The sequence below is a fragment of the Typopeltis vanoorti genome, chromosome 11, assembly GCF_054136105.1.
Source record: "Typopeltis vanoorti isolate ZY-2024b chromosome 11, IOZ_Tvanoo_1.0, whole genome shotgun sequence".
Taxonomy (NCBI): domain Eukaryota; kingdom Metazoa; phylum Arthropoda; class Arachnida; order Uropygi; family Thelyphonidae; genus Typopeltis; species Typopeltis vanoorti.
In genome coordinates, this window is record NC_143559.1 from 28910696 (window position 1) to 28931492 (window position 20797).

General features: G+C 35.4%; 1 protein-coding gene across 2 annotated transcripts in view; it reads right to left on the reverse strand.

Annotated features, from left to right (window-relative positions):
• Positions 1-20797, reverse strand: part of LOC150101404 (uncharacterized) — a 159903-nt gene that overhangs the window by 129850 nt on the left and 9256 nt on the right. For both annotated transcript variants that reach the window (XM_090401035.1, XM_090401034.1), the window contains exon 2: positions 13251-13539. In XM_090401035.1, the coding sequence (XP_090257161.1) occupies positions 13251-13539 (289 nt within the window). The remainder of the gene's footprint in view (positions 1-13250; positions 13540-20797) is intronic.

Here is a 20797-nt window from a genome sequence, read left to right on the forward strand (position 1 = left end):
ATAGCTGGCCCAAGGCTATCACTGATTCATCAGTACGCAGTGAAGAAGGCGGCAAGCTAGTGCCGCCATCTCGTGGTCCCTAACACAATATTTTTAATGTCTGAAAATAGTGTGGGTTTGACGGTCGATTTTCTTGAGTTTACGGGACAAAAAACCCGAGTTTTCAGGAGAAAAAACCCACTAGCCCGTGCCAGAGATCGACTAACTCGGGAACCGATCGAAAAAAGGCTTAGAAAAATTTCCTCGAGTTGGCGACTAGATTTGAACCACCAAATCCTTTCTTCGTGCAGTCAAGCGCTGTAGAATGCAAACGCCACTTCTTCTGAGCTATACAGGCTCTTCTAACAAAAAAAAAAAAAAAAAGGAAATAAACACAACATAATAAATTATCACCCAATCTGTGTACTCTCTCATATATATAAACTCACGAACAGGGTAATACTGAACAGAAATCAAACAACTCTAGAAGACAACTCCAGCAGAGAGCAAGCAGGATTCAGAAGAGGCATCTCCACAATAGATCATATTCAGGTCATTTTGCAATTAACAGAAAAATGCCAAGAATAATGAATCCCTCTATGTTTCCTCTTTATTGATTTCAAAAAAAGCATTTGAATACCATAGAACACAATTCGGTTATCGGTGCCTTACTGGAAATAAACGTGGATCATACTTACATCCACATGATAAGAGAAATTAACAAAAATCTGGCCACACAAATAACCCTATTTGATCAACCTATAACTACAGATATAAAGATGTCTGCCAAGATAATGTGATCTCCCAAAACCTATTTACCAGCACTTTAGAATATATTCTGAGAAAAATAGACCTAAATGAAGGAATAAACATAGATGGCAAAAAATTACAAATCCTTATGCTCGCTGATGATCTAGTGCTAATATCTCAAAATCCAAAAGACCTAGAAGAAATGGGAGAAAAAATATACACAAACAGCAGTGAGATAGGCTTAGAATGAATCTAGAAAAAACAATATGGATTAAAAAAAAAAAAAAAAAACATTTACACAAGTGACAGATACCTATGTATTAATAACATCCCTATAGAACAGGTTAACTCTTACAATTATTTAGGACAAACAATAAAAATGAATAATGTTTATCTGAAGAACTAGTAAAACTAAAGAAAGCTGCATGGCTATCATTCAACAGACTAAAAGACACACATACTGATCCAAATAGTGACATTCTTTCATCACTCACATACGGACCAGGAAAATGGAACACAACAAGACAAGAAGAAGAGACTCTCAGGATAACTCGATGTGCAATACAATGTAGGATTCGTGCAGGCCACATAACAAGACTTAGCGATAACAGATGGACATACAGAATACTTAATTGGCAACTGAGAATAAAGAGAAACTAGGAAGACCACCTACAAGATGGGAAGACCATTAGTGAAATCTATGGGTATAACATGGAAGAGAGAGAGAGAGGCTCAAGATAGAGATTGTTAGAGGCATCTTTGTGACCTACACTCATGGAGAAATCCTAAATGAAACACGGGTGCATCAAGGTAATCATCCAAGTGAATACAGGTATCTTTGATTAATGCAATTAATTAATCCCTTGATGTTACCTCGTATATCAAAATCGCATTAATCAAATATAATAATCAATGTTAAAATTACAATTCGCCCATGATCGATTACTGTATTAATAATTCATTTTATATGGTACTCTTTTAGGAAAGATAAAAAATTAATGTAAAGTAAATGTTTAATAAATGCTTGTACCACCGTTAGTTACTGAAATTTTTTATCAAAAAAGTTATCAAGAGTCATTTGAACAGTGTGTTTTTTTCTTATCAGTATAAATTCTACAATCACAAGCAAATGACTCTCTAGACCTCGGCAAACAAGCATTCTTCGATTAATATCTGGATCCATATCCATTTCCATCCAGTTCTTTGATTGTTATCTCCTTGGAACCTCATCTTCACATGCCATTTGTTCGTTGTCTTCATATGCACATTCTTGTTCAATTTCAAGAAGATCGTTGTCATTTTAATCTTTTGAATTTGATCTTCTGCATCAACACCATCAAAACCAAGGTCTTCACCAATTGCAACGATTTCTTCAACCATGTTTCTTCACAGAATTTTGAAAACCACCTAAGTCATTGGTGCATTCTGGCAAAAGGTTTTTCCAAACAGCTCTCATGCAGCTACAAGACACTTGCTCCCACAAGTCAGGAATGTTTTCAATTGCATGTTTAATGTTAAAATTTTCCAAAATTTTTGGAGCATAATTGCATTTTCTTCTGTTGTTGTTTCTACTGCCTTTGAGAATGTCTTTTTAAGAAAATGGGCTTTGAAAGTTGCAATGATGCACATGTCCATGGATTGTATCAATGATGTCATATTTGTGGAAAAATAAAGCTTTCACATTCTCACACAGATCATTGAGAGAATTTGGATGACCAGGTGTGTTATCTAAAAGCAAAAGGGCTTTAAAAGCTAAGTTATTTCTCTTGCAATAAACTTCAACTGCCAGAGAAAAATAAGACAACCCAATCTTTGAATAGGCTTTGGGTAACCAAGCCTTCTGATTTGCCCACCAAATTACAGATAAAGAGTTCTTCTTGCATCCTTTTAAAGCCCTTGGGCTTTGAGTGCGATAGATAAGCAGCAGCTTCAATTTAAAATCTCCAGTAGCATTCCCTCCAAGCAAGCATAACAGTTAAGTGATGTTTTGATACTTGATAAAATTTACAAAGAATGTAATTTGTAAACACAGCAGAATAATTGGAGCTTGTAATACATCCACTCTTAATGCTTAATGGGAGGAATGATGTCATCATGCTCACGACTTTCTTTCTCTCGACCAGGAAACACTCGAGGCTTGCAAGTTTTTGCTTGGTAAATTTAAAGGCATGTTAATTAAAACTCTTGCCACTTATATAAAGGAATTTTGTAATTAATTTCACTGCATTAATCAAATCCCACATTAAGCAAAACCGTGTTAAGCAAGGGATACCTGTATATTGTTATGATGCAGTGATAGCAACTGATGCGAGAACAGAGATTGATGAACTGAAGGCACTCAGGATACTGCAGAATCTCAATGTAAATACAGCTGTGGGATTAGATGGGATATCGGTTCATGTTTTGCAGGAATGTGCAAGGGAACTGGCAATGTCTCTGGCTAGACTGTTCCAGTCTTGGCTCTGTTAGAGTTCCCAGGGGTGGAAAGAGGGCAAAACAATTCCCTTGCATAAGGGAGGTTCTAAGACTGGAGCAACAAATTACATATCAATCGGTATCTCAAGAGTGGTGATAAAAGTACTGGAAAAATTGGTCAAAAAGAGAATTCAAGAATGGATGGATAAGAATATGATATTCTATGAGGGCCAACATGGCTTGGGTCAGTCATGCCTTAGTAATTTACTAACTTTTTATAATACAGTGACAGTTGAGTTGGATAAAGAAAATGGATACATGATGATTCTGCTGGATTTTGCAAAGACATTTGAACAAATACTGCATGGAACTCTGTTACACAAATTAGAACAAATTATGTGAATAAACAGGGTGACTGCTGGACAAACATCACAAAGTGGTTGTGTGTGTGTATATATATGGAGGAGCAGATGCAAAAGCTGATGAATAGTGGTGTGCCACAAGGTTCAGTGCTAGGACCACTACTGTTTAATTTGTACACAAATGATATAGGAAATAATCTGAAAGGAGATATTCAGTTGTGTACTTATGATACAAAATTTGGTAGAGTATTAGTGAATCAAGGCAATTTGATGAGCTTGCATGATTATTTAAATATGTTGTCAATATGGAGAAATGGAAACTTATGTAATTTGGGATAAACATTTTACAAGCTGTGTATCACATTGATGGAACTGTACTCCAGGAAATAGATGAAGCTAAAGATTTAGGGGTGGCGGTAGACAGAGAGTTGAAGTTTATAGGACATATTGTTAAGGTATTTCAGGATTGCTTGGCTATTGAAGAACACACCAGGAAAATGGCAGTCAAGGCTTCCTTGTTCGCTGAGTTTAGCATGAGGGATTTAGTGCAATGTAGCATATGTTCTATGTATTCATTGCCAAGAATACATAGAATATATGTTACATTGCACAAAAGCAAGAGTGGGGAGGGAGGGAGGAAGAGAGAGAGAGAGGGAGACTTGAAGAGAGGAAAAGAAGTCATTCATTTTAGAAATTATGGACTTTACAACCATGTTATAAATAACTCTTTTAATTTCCCGACGTTTTGATCTTCATATTAAGATCATCATCTGGAGTATATACAATTACCACCGTGCAACCCTAAAAGAAGGGAAAAGAAGTCATGGCAACTTGTTATAGAGGGGATGAAGGGTTTGAGAGTGCTGGATCTGGTAATAGCATCAGAGAATATATCCATAACCAAGGTAGATGCCCAATCTCCAATTGTAGAGTGATCATAAAGTCTTGTTATGGGATGTTGCTGAACATGTGGAATTCTCTGTTAAGAAAATTTATTGTTGAACTATAAAGCTGATCATTATAACTGTATTTTTTAAGGAAATTACAACACAGTCTAATATATTAACTAAAATAAATTTAATTAATACTTCCAATACTTTGGCAAAGTCAAATTGCCATCAGGGAACAAAATATATAAAATGTGCATTTAGGCACTACATTAAGTAATAAAGCTGAAGCATATTAACTGAGAGTAAGCCACAGTTCTCCCTAGTGTGCTAAACTGGGAGTCCTTGGCTATTTGGCTGAAGTACAGAAAATTAGAGCATCTCAAATTTGGGGCAGTTTCATGCAACCAAATTTGTTGAGGTTACATAGCAGAAGCAGATTCAAAGAAAAGTCTTTTGTATTTATATTTGCTGTGGTGGAGTATAGTGGCTTTCTTTCAGCACATTCTATTGGCGGTTATGCAAAGCATGGTCAGCAAGTCTTAAGTGCTGTAGTGACGAAAACAAATATAGTCCTTATGTTAAGCAATTCTGATGTTGGCTGTCCTGCCTGTCTGGCCATAGTAGAATAGTTTACAACTACAAGGGACCTGGTAAACCTGAAAAGTCTAGGGACTGTAGCTGGCCTTTGGTGAAGTGGATAAGGGCTGCTAATTTTTTATATAGTGGTTGAAAGGTTGCATTTTTTAAAAGATTTATGTTAGTTTTTCGGATGTGGCCTTGGATATAATAAATAGTGACAGCTTTGGTGTAGTCCCTGTTCTGGAGAGGAAGATAGGGTGTGTAGGATTAGGGTTTTAATATTTTCTGGATATGGTAGGAATTGTAGCCATTGGCTGAGAAGGTTTTTTTGAAGGTGGTCAAGTTCAGTGGAGAGAGAAATGTCCATTTATTTAAATAAAAAGAAAAGTGACCATTTATTTAGCCCTGGTATATGAAGTTTTATATACTAGAGCTAAATTAATGGAGGAGTCATATGACTGTTTGTGAATGTATCTACTGGTGTGTGTTTGGGGGGGTGGGATGTTCTGTAAAGAGAATGCCAGGAATCCATCAGGCTGGTATGTAATTAAAGAATCAAGCAAGGAGAGGCTGTTGTTATTTTCTTTTTCTAATATCAACTGGATCCTATGGATGCTGATTGTTTGATGTGCTAAATATATTTTGAGAGCATCTAGGCCATAACCAAATGGAAAACACATCATCAACAAAACTTGGCAAAACAGTGTGTCTATATGGGACTGAGTTTAGAGTTTTCACTTCAAATGTTTCCATGAAGAAATTAGCTGAGAGGGGGGGGAAGAAAGTGGAGAGCCGTGTCTCACCACTGTAGAATTTCCTTGCCAAACAAAATAGCTAGAGTTCATAGTGAACTTACACAAGGCCAAAATATCAGGAGCAAGTTCAGTTTGAATAAGGTCTAAAAGTCTTTTAGTAGGATACTGGTGAACAGAGAGGAGACATCAAACATTCACACCTCTTACTCCCAACGTTATGGGATTATTAAAACTTTAATTTAAAATAGATCTGAATTAATTCAGATAACAGTGGCTCTCCAACAAACTTGACCACCTTAAAAAACTTCTTAGCCAATGGCTACAATTCCTACCATATCCAAAAAATATTAAAATCCCAATAGCACACACACCCTCTCCAGAACAGAGACTACAAAGCTATATTACTATTCCATATTAAAAAAAAAAATAACAAATACAACCTTTCAACCACTTACAGATCATATAAAAATTAGCATTCCATATCTATTCCACCAGACCAGCCACAGTCTCTAGATCTTCCAGGTGTTTACCAGATCCCTTGTAGTTGTATCACTATAGCCACTCCAATGCATGTTCAGGACTTGCTGAACATGCATTGGACACCATAGAAAACAACAGTGGAAGAAAGCGAATGAAGCAAATATGAAAGACTTTTCCTAGAATCTGTTTCAGCTTTAAGAAACTACCCTAACCTCAATAAATTTGGTCGAATGAAACCTCCAAATTCAGGAAGCTCTCATCCTTCATACTTCAGTCCAACAGCCAAGGATGCACAATTTAGCCCACTAAGGGGCACTGTTCAGGACTTTAGGCATACTCTCAGTTGACATGCTTCAGCTTCAATACTTAGTGTAGTGACTGTGTGCACATCTTATTATATTTTGCTCCTTGATAATGGCAATTCAACTATTTTGAAAGTTTATTTTTCACTTGGTTAGAGTATAATAAATTTAGTTTAATCCTTTATCCAAGTGTGAGCAAACAAAGTTTGCGCCTGAAAGTATCTTCAGGACTGGGGTAAGGTGGTACAACACCAGGCAACTCGTTGCAAAGGTGGAGCAAGCTACCAACACTCCTATCTCAGTATCTCCTATAATGCAAAACACATCTCCTTGTGGATATGTCTAATGTTATGCATTAAGGGAAGGGCCACTACCCAGACTAGTTTCGACCTTTATTGAGGTCTCTTCAGTTGGAGCCAGGCCCAAGTGGAGATACCAAGCAGAAGCATTAGCAGGTCATCTCTACCTATAGGAGTTGCTAATGCTTCTGCCTAGTATCTCCACTTGGGCCTGGCTCCCACTGAAGAGACCTCAATAAAGGTCGAAACTAGTCTGGGTAGTGGCCCTTCCCTTAATGCATAACATTAGACATATCCGCAAGGAGATGTGTTTTGCATTATAGGAGATACCGAGATAGGAGTGCTGGTATCTTGCTCCACCTTTGCAACGAGTTGCCCTGGTGTTGTACCACCTTACCCCAGTCCTGAAGATACTTTCAGGTGCAAACTTTGTTTGCTCACACTTGGATAAAGGATTAAACTAAATTTATTACAAATCAACTATGTCAAAATACTGGCAGTAATTAAATTCATTTTAGTTAATATATTAGTCTACATTGTAATTTCCTTAAAAAATACAGTTAGGAATGCCCAACGTATAAGCCTTACTACCAGACAAAGCTGGCAATTATGACAGACTTTTGTGGCATCTTAGAGCAGTGGCATGGCTTAAGAAGCTACAAGGAAAGAATGTCAGCAGTGCATGAGAAGTGGTCAGGGATTGTTTGAGAGAAGCAGTATCAGACTGCATGCCCAGAATCAAGCAGAAAAACCAAGTGGTGATTAAATGGATGAGTAAAGATATAAAGCAAGGGCTGAAAAAAAAAAAAAAAAACTGCAGAGGGAAGATAAACAAAAAGTTGATCAGCATACTGATGAGCAATACAAAGTGCAAGCAAGAAGAGTAACTAGAAAGAAAGACTAAAAAACAAAGAGGCTAAATCAGACTATGAGAGAAAATTAACTAGTAGGCCAAAGTAAATACAAAGGAGTTTTTTCATTATGTAGCAAGTAAGAGGAAAAATGACTATGGTAGGATAACTCTAATCAAGGCTGATGGTAAGAAGGTGACAGAGGCAAAAGAAATATTGAGTGGCTGAGTGATCATTTTACAAAGGTGTATTCATTCAGGTGGAGATTTTACAGATTGCCTCTAATGAAGTTATTCAATTTAAATCTCAGTTCTGGCAAGGTTATAAGGGAGTGGAAAAATTGTAAGATAGTTCCCTTACATAAAGGTGGCTCCAAGGCAGAAGTAGCAAACCATAGACCAAATAATATATCAGGAGTGGCTGTTAAAGTACTGGAAAAGTTAGTTAAAGGTAAAATCCAACAGTGGGTGGATAGAGATACAAAATTCTACAGTGAGCAGCATGGCTTTGTAAGGGGTAGGTCCTATTTTAGTATTTATTCACATTTCATAATAAAGTGACAGTGGAAATGGATAGAGGAAATGGATGCTGCTAGATTTTGCAAAGGCATCTGACAGAATATAACATGGAAAACTATAACAAAAACTGGAGCAAATGGGAATGGATATGAATCTAGTAGCATGGAAAAGAAAGTGGCTGATAGACATCTGAGGGTAGTATATGGATGAGTAGAACCTAAGATAATAAGGATTGACCAGTGGAGTGCCTCAGGGTTCTGTAGGGGTCACTACTCTTTAATTTGTATATCAATGATATAGGGAAAGATTTAAGAGGAGGATATTCAGTTTTGTTGATGATGCAAAACTGGAGAGGGCAACAGTTCATAAAGGTATGAACTGTTGACATACAGATCATATTATTATTATTATATATACAATCATATCCCGACTTATGCGAAACCAGAGTTACACGGTTTCTTATATGTATGTATTCCCGTCCCGCTTCACGCCTCACCACTAGCCGTATCTTTCCGGTGCCAGCCGCATTCGCCAGTGTCGCACATGCTGTCAACAAGCACTGATGTGTTTCGCACGGTCTCCATTCATACACGATCTTTATAGTCTACAAACCTTGCGATTGTTTAATGTTATGTTCTTGATAAATATTTTATCACAAAAAATAAGAATGTCATCCAAAAGAGCAAGTCCGATTCTTCTACAGCTAGCAAGAAAAGAAAAACATTGACTTTGGAAACAAAACTCAACATTATTAAGGATTTTGAAGACGAAATGAAAATTTGTGAACTACGAAAGAAGTTCGATGTACAGGAATCCACAGGAGGAACAATCATAAAAGGAAGGTTTACAGATTTTGGAGGACATTGATTCTAACAAAGAACAAATTGTATCCACAAGGCAAGGAATAAAAAAATCGTTAGCTTGCTATGAAGAAATTTTGATGACAAGAAAAAGACATTATGCCATCTTTTTCAGACGAATCTATTAGATTTTATGAAACCATCGACATCGAAATAACTTTCTTTTTTTTATGTAAGAAAAACTACAATTATGATTATATTTCTTAAAAAATATAGGTATTTTTGTAAACCTTTGGTCCCAATTAACTAATATTTTGTATGTTTGTATATATAAATTACATGCAAAATTATACCCTGAGTTACGCAAATTCGACTTAGGAGCTTTTTGTTGGTCTCACCTACCGCGTAACTTCGGGGTATGACTGTATATAACGGTATGACATACAGGATATTATTATTATTATTTTGGTAACCTCCATGGAGTCAACAGACTTACCTCATCATGAGAGGCCCACTCACAACCAGCAACCTGTCTATCATAATGAGCTTTGAAGTTATTTACACTACCTACATTCACAATTCACTCTGGCAATGCATTCCACTCACAACTCTCCACATAAAAATCAACTCCTCACGCCCTCCTTCACTACCTCTTTATACAACTTCTAGGGATGGCCTGGCCTCTCGTTCTTCCCATCTTAACCTCCACTCATTTTATAATTCCTTCTGTATTAATCTGATAGAATCCCTTAACTAACATGAAGGAGCCTATCATGTCTTCTCTTTTCCCTCCTTGAAAAAGGAGTTCCTCTTTTCTGTTTCCTTCCATCTCATTGTGTGTCCTAAATAGAAAGGTGTTCGTCCTTTCAATTTAGGACACAGGAGATGAAATATTAATCCCAAGTAAGAGACTACAAATTCACAGTACACTGGTGCCACATGTAAACAGAGCTAGCCACTTTCTCATAGATATGCTTTTTGTCATATTACTTTGCTCTAAATATTTTTTATGTACAAAGGTAGTCCGAAAAGTTCTCAGCCTAACAATGAAAAAACAAATTTCAAATTTCAAAATTATTTTTATTTTTCAACATAATCTCCCTTAAGACTAATACATTTGATGCTCCAGCACCATTATCCCGTCCCATGAGTGATTCTCAGTAAGATCAACAAAATACCCCGACACTGCAATCACCTCTTGATTCAAAGAAAAACTCTGACCAGCAAGGAAGAGTTTTAGTTTTGAGAAGAGATAGAAATCAGAGGGAGCTAAATATCGGGAATAGGGGGAATGGATGTTCCAACAATTCATAGTGTAGATTCCTTAATTTTCCCATTGCAAAACACCTTTGTGGGCAGGTGCATTGTCCTGATGAAAGATGATTTTTTTTCTTCTGCAAACTGGGTCTTTTCTCATGAATTTTTTCATCTAGTCTGGTTAAAAGATTGGAATCATATTCCCTGGTTATTGTTTTACCCTTTTCAAGATAATTAAATATACAAAATGCATCCCAAAAAACCGATGCCATGACCTTCCCTGCTGATGGAACCGACTTTGTCTTCTCTGGCACTGAACAACCGGCTTCTGTCCACTGTTTTGTTTTGACTGCTGTTTGGATTCTGGTGTGTAATGGTGAATCTAAGTCTCATCCATAGTAATAAATAGATGCACAAAATTAGTTTTATTCTTGTTAAAACACTACAAGCACTGTTCAGAGATTTTCATGCGAGTGTGTTTTTGATCTGCTGTGAGCAAGCGTGGCACCCATCTTGAGCAAAGATTTTTAATTTGCAATTCTTCATGCAAAATATATGCTACATGTTCTTTTGAAATGCCTATAGTCGCAATTTCACACAATTTGACTGGCCAGTCATCCAATACCATATCGTGCACTTGATCAATAATTTCTGGTGTTCCTACAATAAAGAGCCAAGAAGCTATTTTTTTCCGGCGACACAAATTAAGTTTAAGAGGATAATAAAATTATCCTCTTAAACTTAATTTCAAAGTTTAAGGGGATTTCAAAGCCGAATGAGATTACGCTTGGACTCGCCAGAAGTTCTTCAGCATGAAACCCCTAGATTTCGATCTTCGAGTTTCTTATTCAGCTTTGAAATAATGAGGGATTTATTATCCCCTTAAACTTGATTTCTGGTGTTGTTACACTTTTTGGACGTCCTTCACGTGGATTGTCTTCAAGGCTGGTACGGCCACATTTAAACTCGGCAGCGCATTTCTTAATTGTCGAAAATGAAGGAGAAGAGTGCCCATAAACTTTTATGAACTTTGAATGAATTTCTTTTGCCGTAAACCTTCTTTTACAAAGAATTTTATAACTGCACGATACTCGATTTTATCCATTGAGGGATACAGCAGTGGCATAGCTAGTAGGGGGCAGTCCACCCCGGGTGGCACTTTGAACCTTACCCTATATTTTGTTTTGACTTTTTGTAGTATTTTTGGTGTGTATTGAGAGGGGTGGCAACTCAAGGATTTCCCCAGGCAGCATAAGCTCTAGCAATGCCACTAGGATACAGACAACACTTTTGTTTAAGAAAGCTGCATAAAACAAACTACTTGACAGAATGACTTGCAATTTCACATGGATGCTTATGACAGGTGTACCAACTTAGAAAAAAAAAAATCGTGCCAATAATGTTGCCATCTATGGTCAAGGCCAAGAACTTTTCAGATCATCCTCATATTATAAAAAGATTTTCTTTATATATTAATCCCATGAAAGAGACTGCAAAATTCATAGTAGACTAGTGCCACATGTAAATGGAACTAGTGATGTTACTTGAGCATTCTTGGAAGGGAGAAGCATGTGAGGAAGACTGTTCAGAGGACTAATCATTAGTTCACCAAAGGTACTGCTGATATGTATTGTATTTGTGCAACTTCTTGTAGATAAGATTCCTATAAAAAAAATAAAATAAAATAAAAATTTCATAAGTACTGTCCTGATGAACCAGCATCCATCATTGCTCTAATCTTGTAAAGACAAATACAGCTGCTAGTGGTTGTCCAGATACTTATTCATAGACTACTGTCCTCGGGAGCACTTTTCTCAAGGATTATGACCTCCAGCTGTTCAAGAAACATCAATAGTTCTTTCTTTCTTCATAAACTGTCTACACAAGACTTACTGTTCTTTATGTTTTGTAATCTCTCATGGGAGATAAACATAAATGGCATTTTCTCTTTTATTTTGGTAAAAAACTTTAAGTGTAGTCTCTCTATACATATATGTACAAACAAATTATATTAAGAAGCAAAGAAATACAACTTTTTTTTTTTAATTGCCGCAAACAACAAATAAATGACAGTAGCAAGATCATAAGAATTGTATTATACTGTAAAACATATGCACTAAGTGGTTTAACGTGACTTCTGAAGACAGTCATGAACTAATATTTTCTGATAGTTTGCATCCTAGTTCATTACTGATAAATCTGATTTTTCAATATATCAATTATTGCATTGTGTATGAATGGCTGGCTTCCCTTGGCAAGACTGAACTACTCTACCCATGACGTGAATTTACATCACTCAAAACACGGACGCAAAATGCATCACTGAAATTGAAATAACATGAAACAGACGGTTGATATAATTCATCCACCATGGCTAGATGGGTGATTAAAAGAGTCAGTTATGTTTTCATTATAATAACCCAATCATAATCACCCAAAAGAACCAACCAACTCCAAACAAATTTTAATGAATTTTAATACTTCAAAAATATTAACATATGTTATGACATAACAAAAGTCAAAAATTATTTTAATATTCGAGTAGTATTTCCAAATGTAAGAATGTTATCTGATATTAGTATTATACTTTATTATTATAAGTGGCAGATTATTATGGCAGATACCGAGATAGGAGTGATGTTAGCTTGCTCCACCTTTGCAACGAGTTGCCTGGTGTTGTACCAACTTACCCCAGTCCTGAAGATACTTTCAGGTGCAAACTTTGTTTGCTCACACTTGGATAAAGGATTAAACTAAATTTATTATAGTCTAACCAAGTAAAAAATAAACTTTCAACATCATTATTATAAGATATGAATAATTTTTTTTCATATATAGTAAATCACATGCTATTTGGCAACTCAACAGCAACTGATGAGATGGTAGCGACTAGATCATCAGGATGTTGAAGAGAATGATCAATTTATTCAAGCCAGATATTAAGTTGCCACTGAGCAGCTGGATATGTGATTTACTATATATATAGAAGAAACTCATAGAGCATACTATTTACCTGATTGTTTAGATAAAGCAGGAACATGATTCACAGATAATGGGGTAGCACTTGTAGTTTGAACTAATGAATTTTCTGTTGAAAGCATTACTTGAATGGCTGGAGTACTGGATACATACTGCAACTGGGCTAATTCTTTCTCATGCTTCAGTTGAGAACCCCACTGAGCCAAATCATAAGGATGATGATTTGTACGCAGAACAGAACTTGTAAAAAAATTGTGACTGGCAAACTTGCACCGAAAATCAGCTGGAGATCCACAGTCAAAAAGATAACAGCTGCCTTTATTCTATAAAAAATAAAACAGTAAATTGGAAAGCATTTCATGGTGATATTACTGCCACTTCATATATACGAGCTTGTGTTTGCATGTTCTGATTATGGAATTATGAGACTTTTGTATATCATAAAGTTATCACTTCACTACTCCCTTAATATGTTATGCTCAATGACTTATCATGACCATGTAATCTAATTTTGTATAAGCCAAAGTAATATTCTATCAAGACAGATAATCAAATAATACGCACTTCCTAAAGAGTTTATTATTATTATTATTATTAAGCAAGGGAAAGAAGAATGACGTAGATTAGATTACTCTAACTGAGATAAGCAGAGGCTTATCAAAGGAAATAAGACAGATTTAGCCTAATGATTAGTATAAAATATAAAAAAGATTAAACATTTCAGTATTTTGAAGTTATCTTTTATTAATTTTTACAGTTTAAATAATACCAAAATATCTTTCATTACTAGCTCTTAATGGACACAAAATTTCAGTATTATACAACTGCCCATTTATTTATTTATTTATTATTATTATTATTATTATAGGCTACTTGATAAAGTCCTTAGGCTCATTCAGAGAGGCCCTAAACATCATGTCAAGCACTATCCAACATTTGCAGAGTATCTATCATATTTTGCTTTGAACTTATTCACAGCCATGGCACCCACAACAAACTCTGGCAACCTATTCTACTTGTTCACTACTCTCCAAACAAAAAATCTAGTTGTAACATCCTTGCTCAGTTTCCCCTAGTTCTTCCACCACCACAGCTGTTCTGAAAAATTTCCTCAGTATTAATCTTGTAAAACCTTCAGTAATTTGTATGTCTCAATCATATCACCTCTTTTCTGCCTGTCAACCAATTTCTATAACCTACAAATCTTCAACCTGTTATAAGTTTCATTTCACAGACCTGCTACCTTTTTTGTCACTTGCCTCTGGATCCTCTCCACCATTTCCTCATCAGCAAGATCTGTGTGCAGTAGTCAAGATGGGGTCTTATCAAGGCTGGATAAAGAGAAATAATAACCTTCTTGTCAAAGTATTTTTCAGTAACCAAGTAATCCGATAAGCTGCTTTAGCCACTTTTGCTATGTTCTCTCTAAAATTTAACTCCCCATCCACTAATGTTCCTAAATCTTTTGCACAGTTCCACCAATGTGGTATATGGCTGGTAATCATTTCACCCCAAAATGCATAACCTTACATTTTGCAACATTAAACTGACATCTGTTCTCCTTTGCCCAGGCTATCAGTCTATCCAAATAATCCAGCAAAATTGTATTAACTATTGCTCAATTTAATTTTGCATCATCAATTTCCTGATATGTATACTGAAGGGGTGTTTAGGTTACAATGACAACACTAAATGATTAAGTTTACATTATTATTAATCTCCTATCAACAATTTTCTTCCAAATCAGTCATTTACTTGTGAGCACTAATACTGTCATAACTAACATTTCATGCTTCTAAGGCACTTCTGATCGAATCAATTCACCTAGACCTTGGTCATATTCTGGGTCTCTTTCCTGCCATCTTGGAATCAAACACCTGTTTTGCTAACTTTTCTTCACCCATTCCATTCAAGTGGCCATATCACCTCAGATTTGCTCTGCTTACATATTCTTGAATGCTAATAATGTCAAGTTCCTTTCTAATATCTTCACTTTCAATATGATTCTGTCATTGATGCCATCAGTTCACTCTCCTAATTTTTCTCAAAACCCTCATGTCTGTCATCTCTAGTTTTTGATCAAGTGCTTTATTTCTAACCTAACTCTTGGATCCATAACTTAAAACTGGTTTAAACACTGTCTTGTATACTGCTAGTTTGGTGTTTTGGCTAATTTCTCTCTTATTCCATATAAATGTATTCAGTTGGCTATCCACCATACTAGCTTTGCTTATTATGTTGTCTATTTCCAAATTTCTACCATCTTCACTAAAAACTGTGCCTAAAGAGCTGAAATATTTTACCTGTTATATAGGATCCCCATTCAGAATGCAGCCGAAGTTTTCTATGTTCCAGCCTATTTTCATAGTTTTGTTGACTAATTTCGATGGTAATATATCAGAACAGAGAAAGATAAGTAAATAATTTTTTATCGACTTATTGCTGATATTTCGCTAATGTTATTAACCAGCATCTTCAGAGCACAAAACACAGTTTGTCACAGTACGCGAGACAACAACATGGTGTAATAATGGGATTTAACATAGAGGGCACCTAATTAAGACTTTGTGTTGTTGCTACAATTTTTCAAACTAGTTGTAGTCTCGCATACTATGACAAACTGCGTTTTGTGCTCTAAAGATGCTGGTTATAACACCAGCAAAATATCAGCAATAAGCAATAAATAATTATTTACTTATCTTTCTGTGTTCTGATATATTACCGTCAAAATTAGTCAACAAGTACGACGAACACATAAGCCTTTCTACATGTTTCATAGTTTTGGTCTTTTTATTGCTGATTTTCATTCAAAGTTTGTTACAGCTGTTATTCAATTTAGTTAGTGAATCATGGAGAATTGCATAGATGTGTTTAGGAGTACATCATCTGCATAAAGCAGAGAGCAAAGTTTCATATCTCCAATTGTAATATCACATTTAATGCTGCACTTTTGTAATGCAATCCATATAGATGATGAATAAGAGTGGAGATAATAATAATAATAATTATTATTATAAGAGCATCTCCATGGAGTTCAAAGAAAGACTAATCGCAGGAGACCCAATATATCCACACAATAGATCATACTTCTCCTTGAACCTATTAATTGACAAAGTACTCACAACTGACATTTTCCCTGAATCTATCCTATAAAATCCTTTAAGCAACTTAAATGTTTCTATCATATCCCCTCTTTTTTCTCCTAGCAACCAACTTCTACAATCCACACACCTTCAATCTATCCTCATAGGGCACATTCCACTCACCATCTTTGGTCACTCATCTGAATCCTCTCCACATCCTCAAGAAACCCAGGGGACCAGACTTTAGCACAGTAATCCAGATGTGGGCATATCAAGGCCTTATAAAGAGGAATTACAAATTCCTTATTTTTAGTTGTTAATGTGTTCTTCACTAGCCAAGTAATCTTATGTGCTACCTTAGTAACCTTAGCAATATGTCTTCTAAACTTTAACTCTCTGTCTACCACCTCCTAAATCTCAAGTTTCGTCTATTTCCTGGAGTGCAGTGTCATTAATGTGATAAATGGCTTGTAGTCTATTTATCCCAAAGTGCATAACTTTACATTTCTCATCATTAAACTGACACCCATTAACTTTTGTCATTACCGATAGTCCATTTAAATCATCTTACAAGCTCTCCACATTGCCTTGATTAACTATTACTCTATCTAATTTTGCATAATCAGCAAACAACTGAATATTTCCTTTCAGGTTATTTCCTATATCATTTATGTACAAAACAAATTAAATCATATTTTTTGTTTACATGAACATATAAATTCAAATAAAATAGATATTTAATTTTAATTAATATTTTAAATTAATTTATTGATTTATTTTTTAATTAATTAATTAGGGGTACTTGGTGATAATGAAAATTTAAGAATGGGTACGCAGATATCTGAAGTTAGAGAAACACTGCACTAACCAATGCCAAAAACTCCTCTCTCTTGTTCTGGATATTTCTAGCATTAGTATATAGAAATTGCAGCATCTTTTTAGTCCCCCCATCCACTTTTGCTTCCTGAATTGACTACCCTATTCAATATTTTTGCTTGAGAGACCAGATTCCACACTTGGACATTCTCACACTCACTCGCCTCATGAGTACCTTCACAAAAATTAATTGCTTTCACCCTAATTGCTTAAGTTTTCCTGAATTTGTGCTTCAGCATGCTCGGTGAACAAAGCTCTCTTCAATCACATAACACCAAAACCATTCAGATGCAGTCCATCAGCATTGCATAAATACTTCTTTCCATCAAATGCAGACCGCAATCGATAAATCCTACATCACTGTGCACAACCTATGTATAGACTCATCAGTTATCAACACCCTCCTCAGTTCACTTCTATCATAGCATGGTAGGAGACTTAGAATCTTCACCTTCTTGCTCTTCAGTTTTGCCTCTTCTAACAACTTCTTTACATCCCCCCCCCCTTCAATGAATACTTCTTGCCTCTCAAATCATTGGTACCAACCAAGACGATCATTTCCTTCAACTTGCTTTTTTTGCATCCAGATAGCGTGGCTAATATTGTGAATTTTTGCACCCGGGAAGTACAATTTTGTCATACTTTCATTAAGTACTGCCCTGATCATGTATGGAGACTCAATATTTCTCCTTCACCTTGTTTTTCTTGTTTGTTCAGGAGGTCTTTATTGTTCTTTTGGATCACTTGCTTCTTTCTTTTTTCAGCCCTGTTTAACCGTTGCTGCTTCTGCAGTTTTTCAATTTTGCACTTTGTGCTATGAAGGATAACATTTAAGTGCACCATTTCTTTATCGATATCCATTTCATTCTCCTCTATTTCCATGGCTGCACGCTCAACATTATCAACATCATTTTTCAACTTAACATTGGTATTTGTTGCATTCTCGTCACCTAACAGACACTCACTTTTAAAACACTTAATACATATTCTCTCTCCAGTTTCAACTTTCTTCCACATATTCTTTAATTTTCTCGATGCATTTCATCTTGATGAAAAACATGCATTTCGCATACACTGAATAATATCCCACAAATTCAAATCGTCAGACAATGTGATCTTTGCCACCATTGTTCGTCGCGTTGGTGCCATGCCAAAAATATCACAATAAATAACGCAATAAAAATGTTATAAATATACTAATACTCTAAAAACACAAAAATCTACATTAACACGCTATAATACTCTAATTTTCTGATGAAAAAAATACAACAAAACAGATAAAAATTGCTAATTTCATACAAGCACTAATTTACACAACCATTCACAATATAACCTTGAACCTGTCTCAAGCCATTCTATTTCAATAATGTGCTTTTATCCCAGATTTTATATCAAACCATCTTCCTGTATTTCCTTCAATTCTAACTGCTGACTGATGACTTAAAAATATAGATTATGTATTGTTCTATATAATGTTCCATTCAGCCTATATAATTGTAGTATTTTGAAAAGTTTTTCTCTGGGCACCTTGTCGTATGCCTTTTCCAGATCTACAAAACTTAAGTATTCCCACAATTTCTCAACTATTTCTTTTAAAGTGAAAATCTAATCTTGACAACCTCTATTTGGCCTGAACCCAGCTTGTTCTTCTCCAAGTTTTTCAAGTATGCTTGCACAAATCTTACCTGGAACACTTAGTAGAGACATTCATCTGTAATTCTCATTCAGTTTTATTCCTTTTATTGATGGGTACTATGAGAGTTCTACTCCAATCATAGGGAATTTCACCTTAAACATTTCTAGTCTAATATTATCTACTCCAGCTGCCTTTCCACATTTCAACATTTCATGTTTTTGATGGCTTTTTCTACCTTAAGGATTGATATGTATTCTTCTTGCATTCCTCTTGAAAATTTTCTAGTATCGTTCTGTCATAGCTTGGTTCATTTAAGAGTCTTTCAAAGTATCCAGACATCTAGGATATCTTCAGTTTTCACGTCACCTTTATCATCTTTGATGCCTTTTACAATACTCTTTCCTCCATTTCTAAGCTTCTTGAATAGCCTCCAGAACATTTTGCCACCTTGCTGATATTTATTTTCTATATTCATCAAAATCTTCTCATGACTTTTGTTTAGCTACTTTTACACATAGCTCTCTTACATTTTTCTCTGTATTCTCTTAGATTTTTGGTATGCTTTCTTCTTTTCCAAGACTGCTTCTTTAAATTCTTGTGTCCACCATGGTGTTCTTATTTTTCTATCCTTGCAGATAACACCACATACCTCCCTAGCTGAATCAATCAGTGCTTTCTTCAAACTTTACCAATGAGACTCCAATCTGCTGTTCTTGTTTTCAATTTGTTTCATTTTTTTCTTCAATAATGTTTGTATAGTCGAGTCTACAATTAGTTATAAAAGCTGCTCAACTTTAATTTTAAAAACATTCTTATATACTGTTCTTTTCAATGTGATATCCATTTTATCCTACTTAGTACTTAATGGTCACTTCCAATTTCAAATCCCCTGTACACTCTTGTATCCTATCACTATCAAAATGATGTTTTATCTCACTTTCAATGAGGCTTTTCTTATTTCTTGTTTCTTCTCTCACGTGAACTTGTGCACATCTTTATGTTGAAACATGGTGTTAGTAATGACTAGTCATTACTAACACCATGTTTAATACCAATAATAATGGTAATGACTTACCATTATTATTAGTTTTGCCCTTTTCCCCAAATTTTCCCAAAATGTTCCTAAATGCCTGCTGGGATTTATTTCCTCCTGTGCTGTTCAGATCTCTAACAAGGACTAGTTTTTCCATTTTCTTTAGGTCATCTGCCTGTGTTAATGTCTCAAAAAATTTCTGCACTTTTTCCTTGAAAGAAACTTCAGTGTGACCATAGGCACAAATTAGTTTCACTGTCTATGTCCCCATTTTGAAGTTTGCCCACATCACTACTGGAAACTGCCTTCCAATCAAGAAGTTTATCTTCATGTTTTGTATTAAATGCTATTGCTACTGCTTCCTTTCCTGTTTTTGTCATCTTGGACTCAGTAATGCCAATTATGTCCTCATGATAATTTTCCAATTATTCTGCAAGTTAGATTTCCTTTCCATTAACATTCGTTATATTGATAGTTCCTATTTTCAGTTTTGCATCATTGGCAAACAACTAAACAGTTGTTTAATGATACATTAATACATTAATTAATAATGCATTAATGTAATACATTAATATACAAATGAAATAGCAATGGACCATAGAGTCCTGTGGCATGCCACTAGTCACAGACTTTCTTCTGGACTCTACTCCTGAGTAAACTACTCTCTGATATCTCCATCAACCAACCACCCTCTTATCCACTTCACTAACTTTATATCTATCTCTGCATGCTGTAGTTTACTGATTAGAATTCCATGTGGTATCCTGTCAAAGATTTGCAAAGTCCAGCAGTATCACTGTAAACCCATTACCTTTATCTAACTCGGACTGTATTTCCTGTTTATCATGTATTTCACTCTTCACCAACTTCTCCAGTATCTTGACAACAACTCCTGATATGCTGACTGGTAAATAATTTGCCACATTGGTCTTGGAGCTTCCTTTATGCAATGG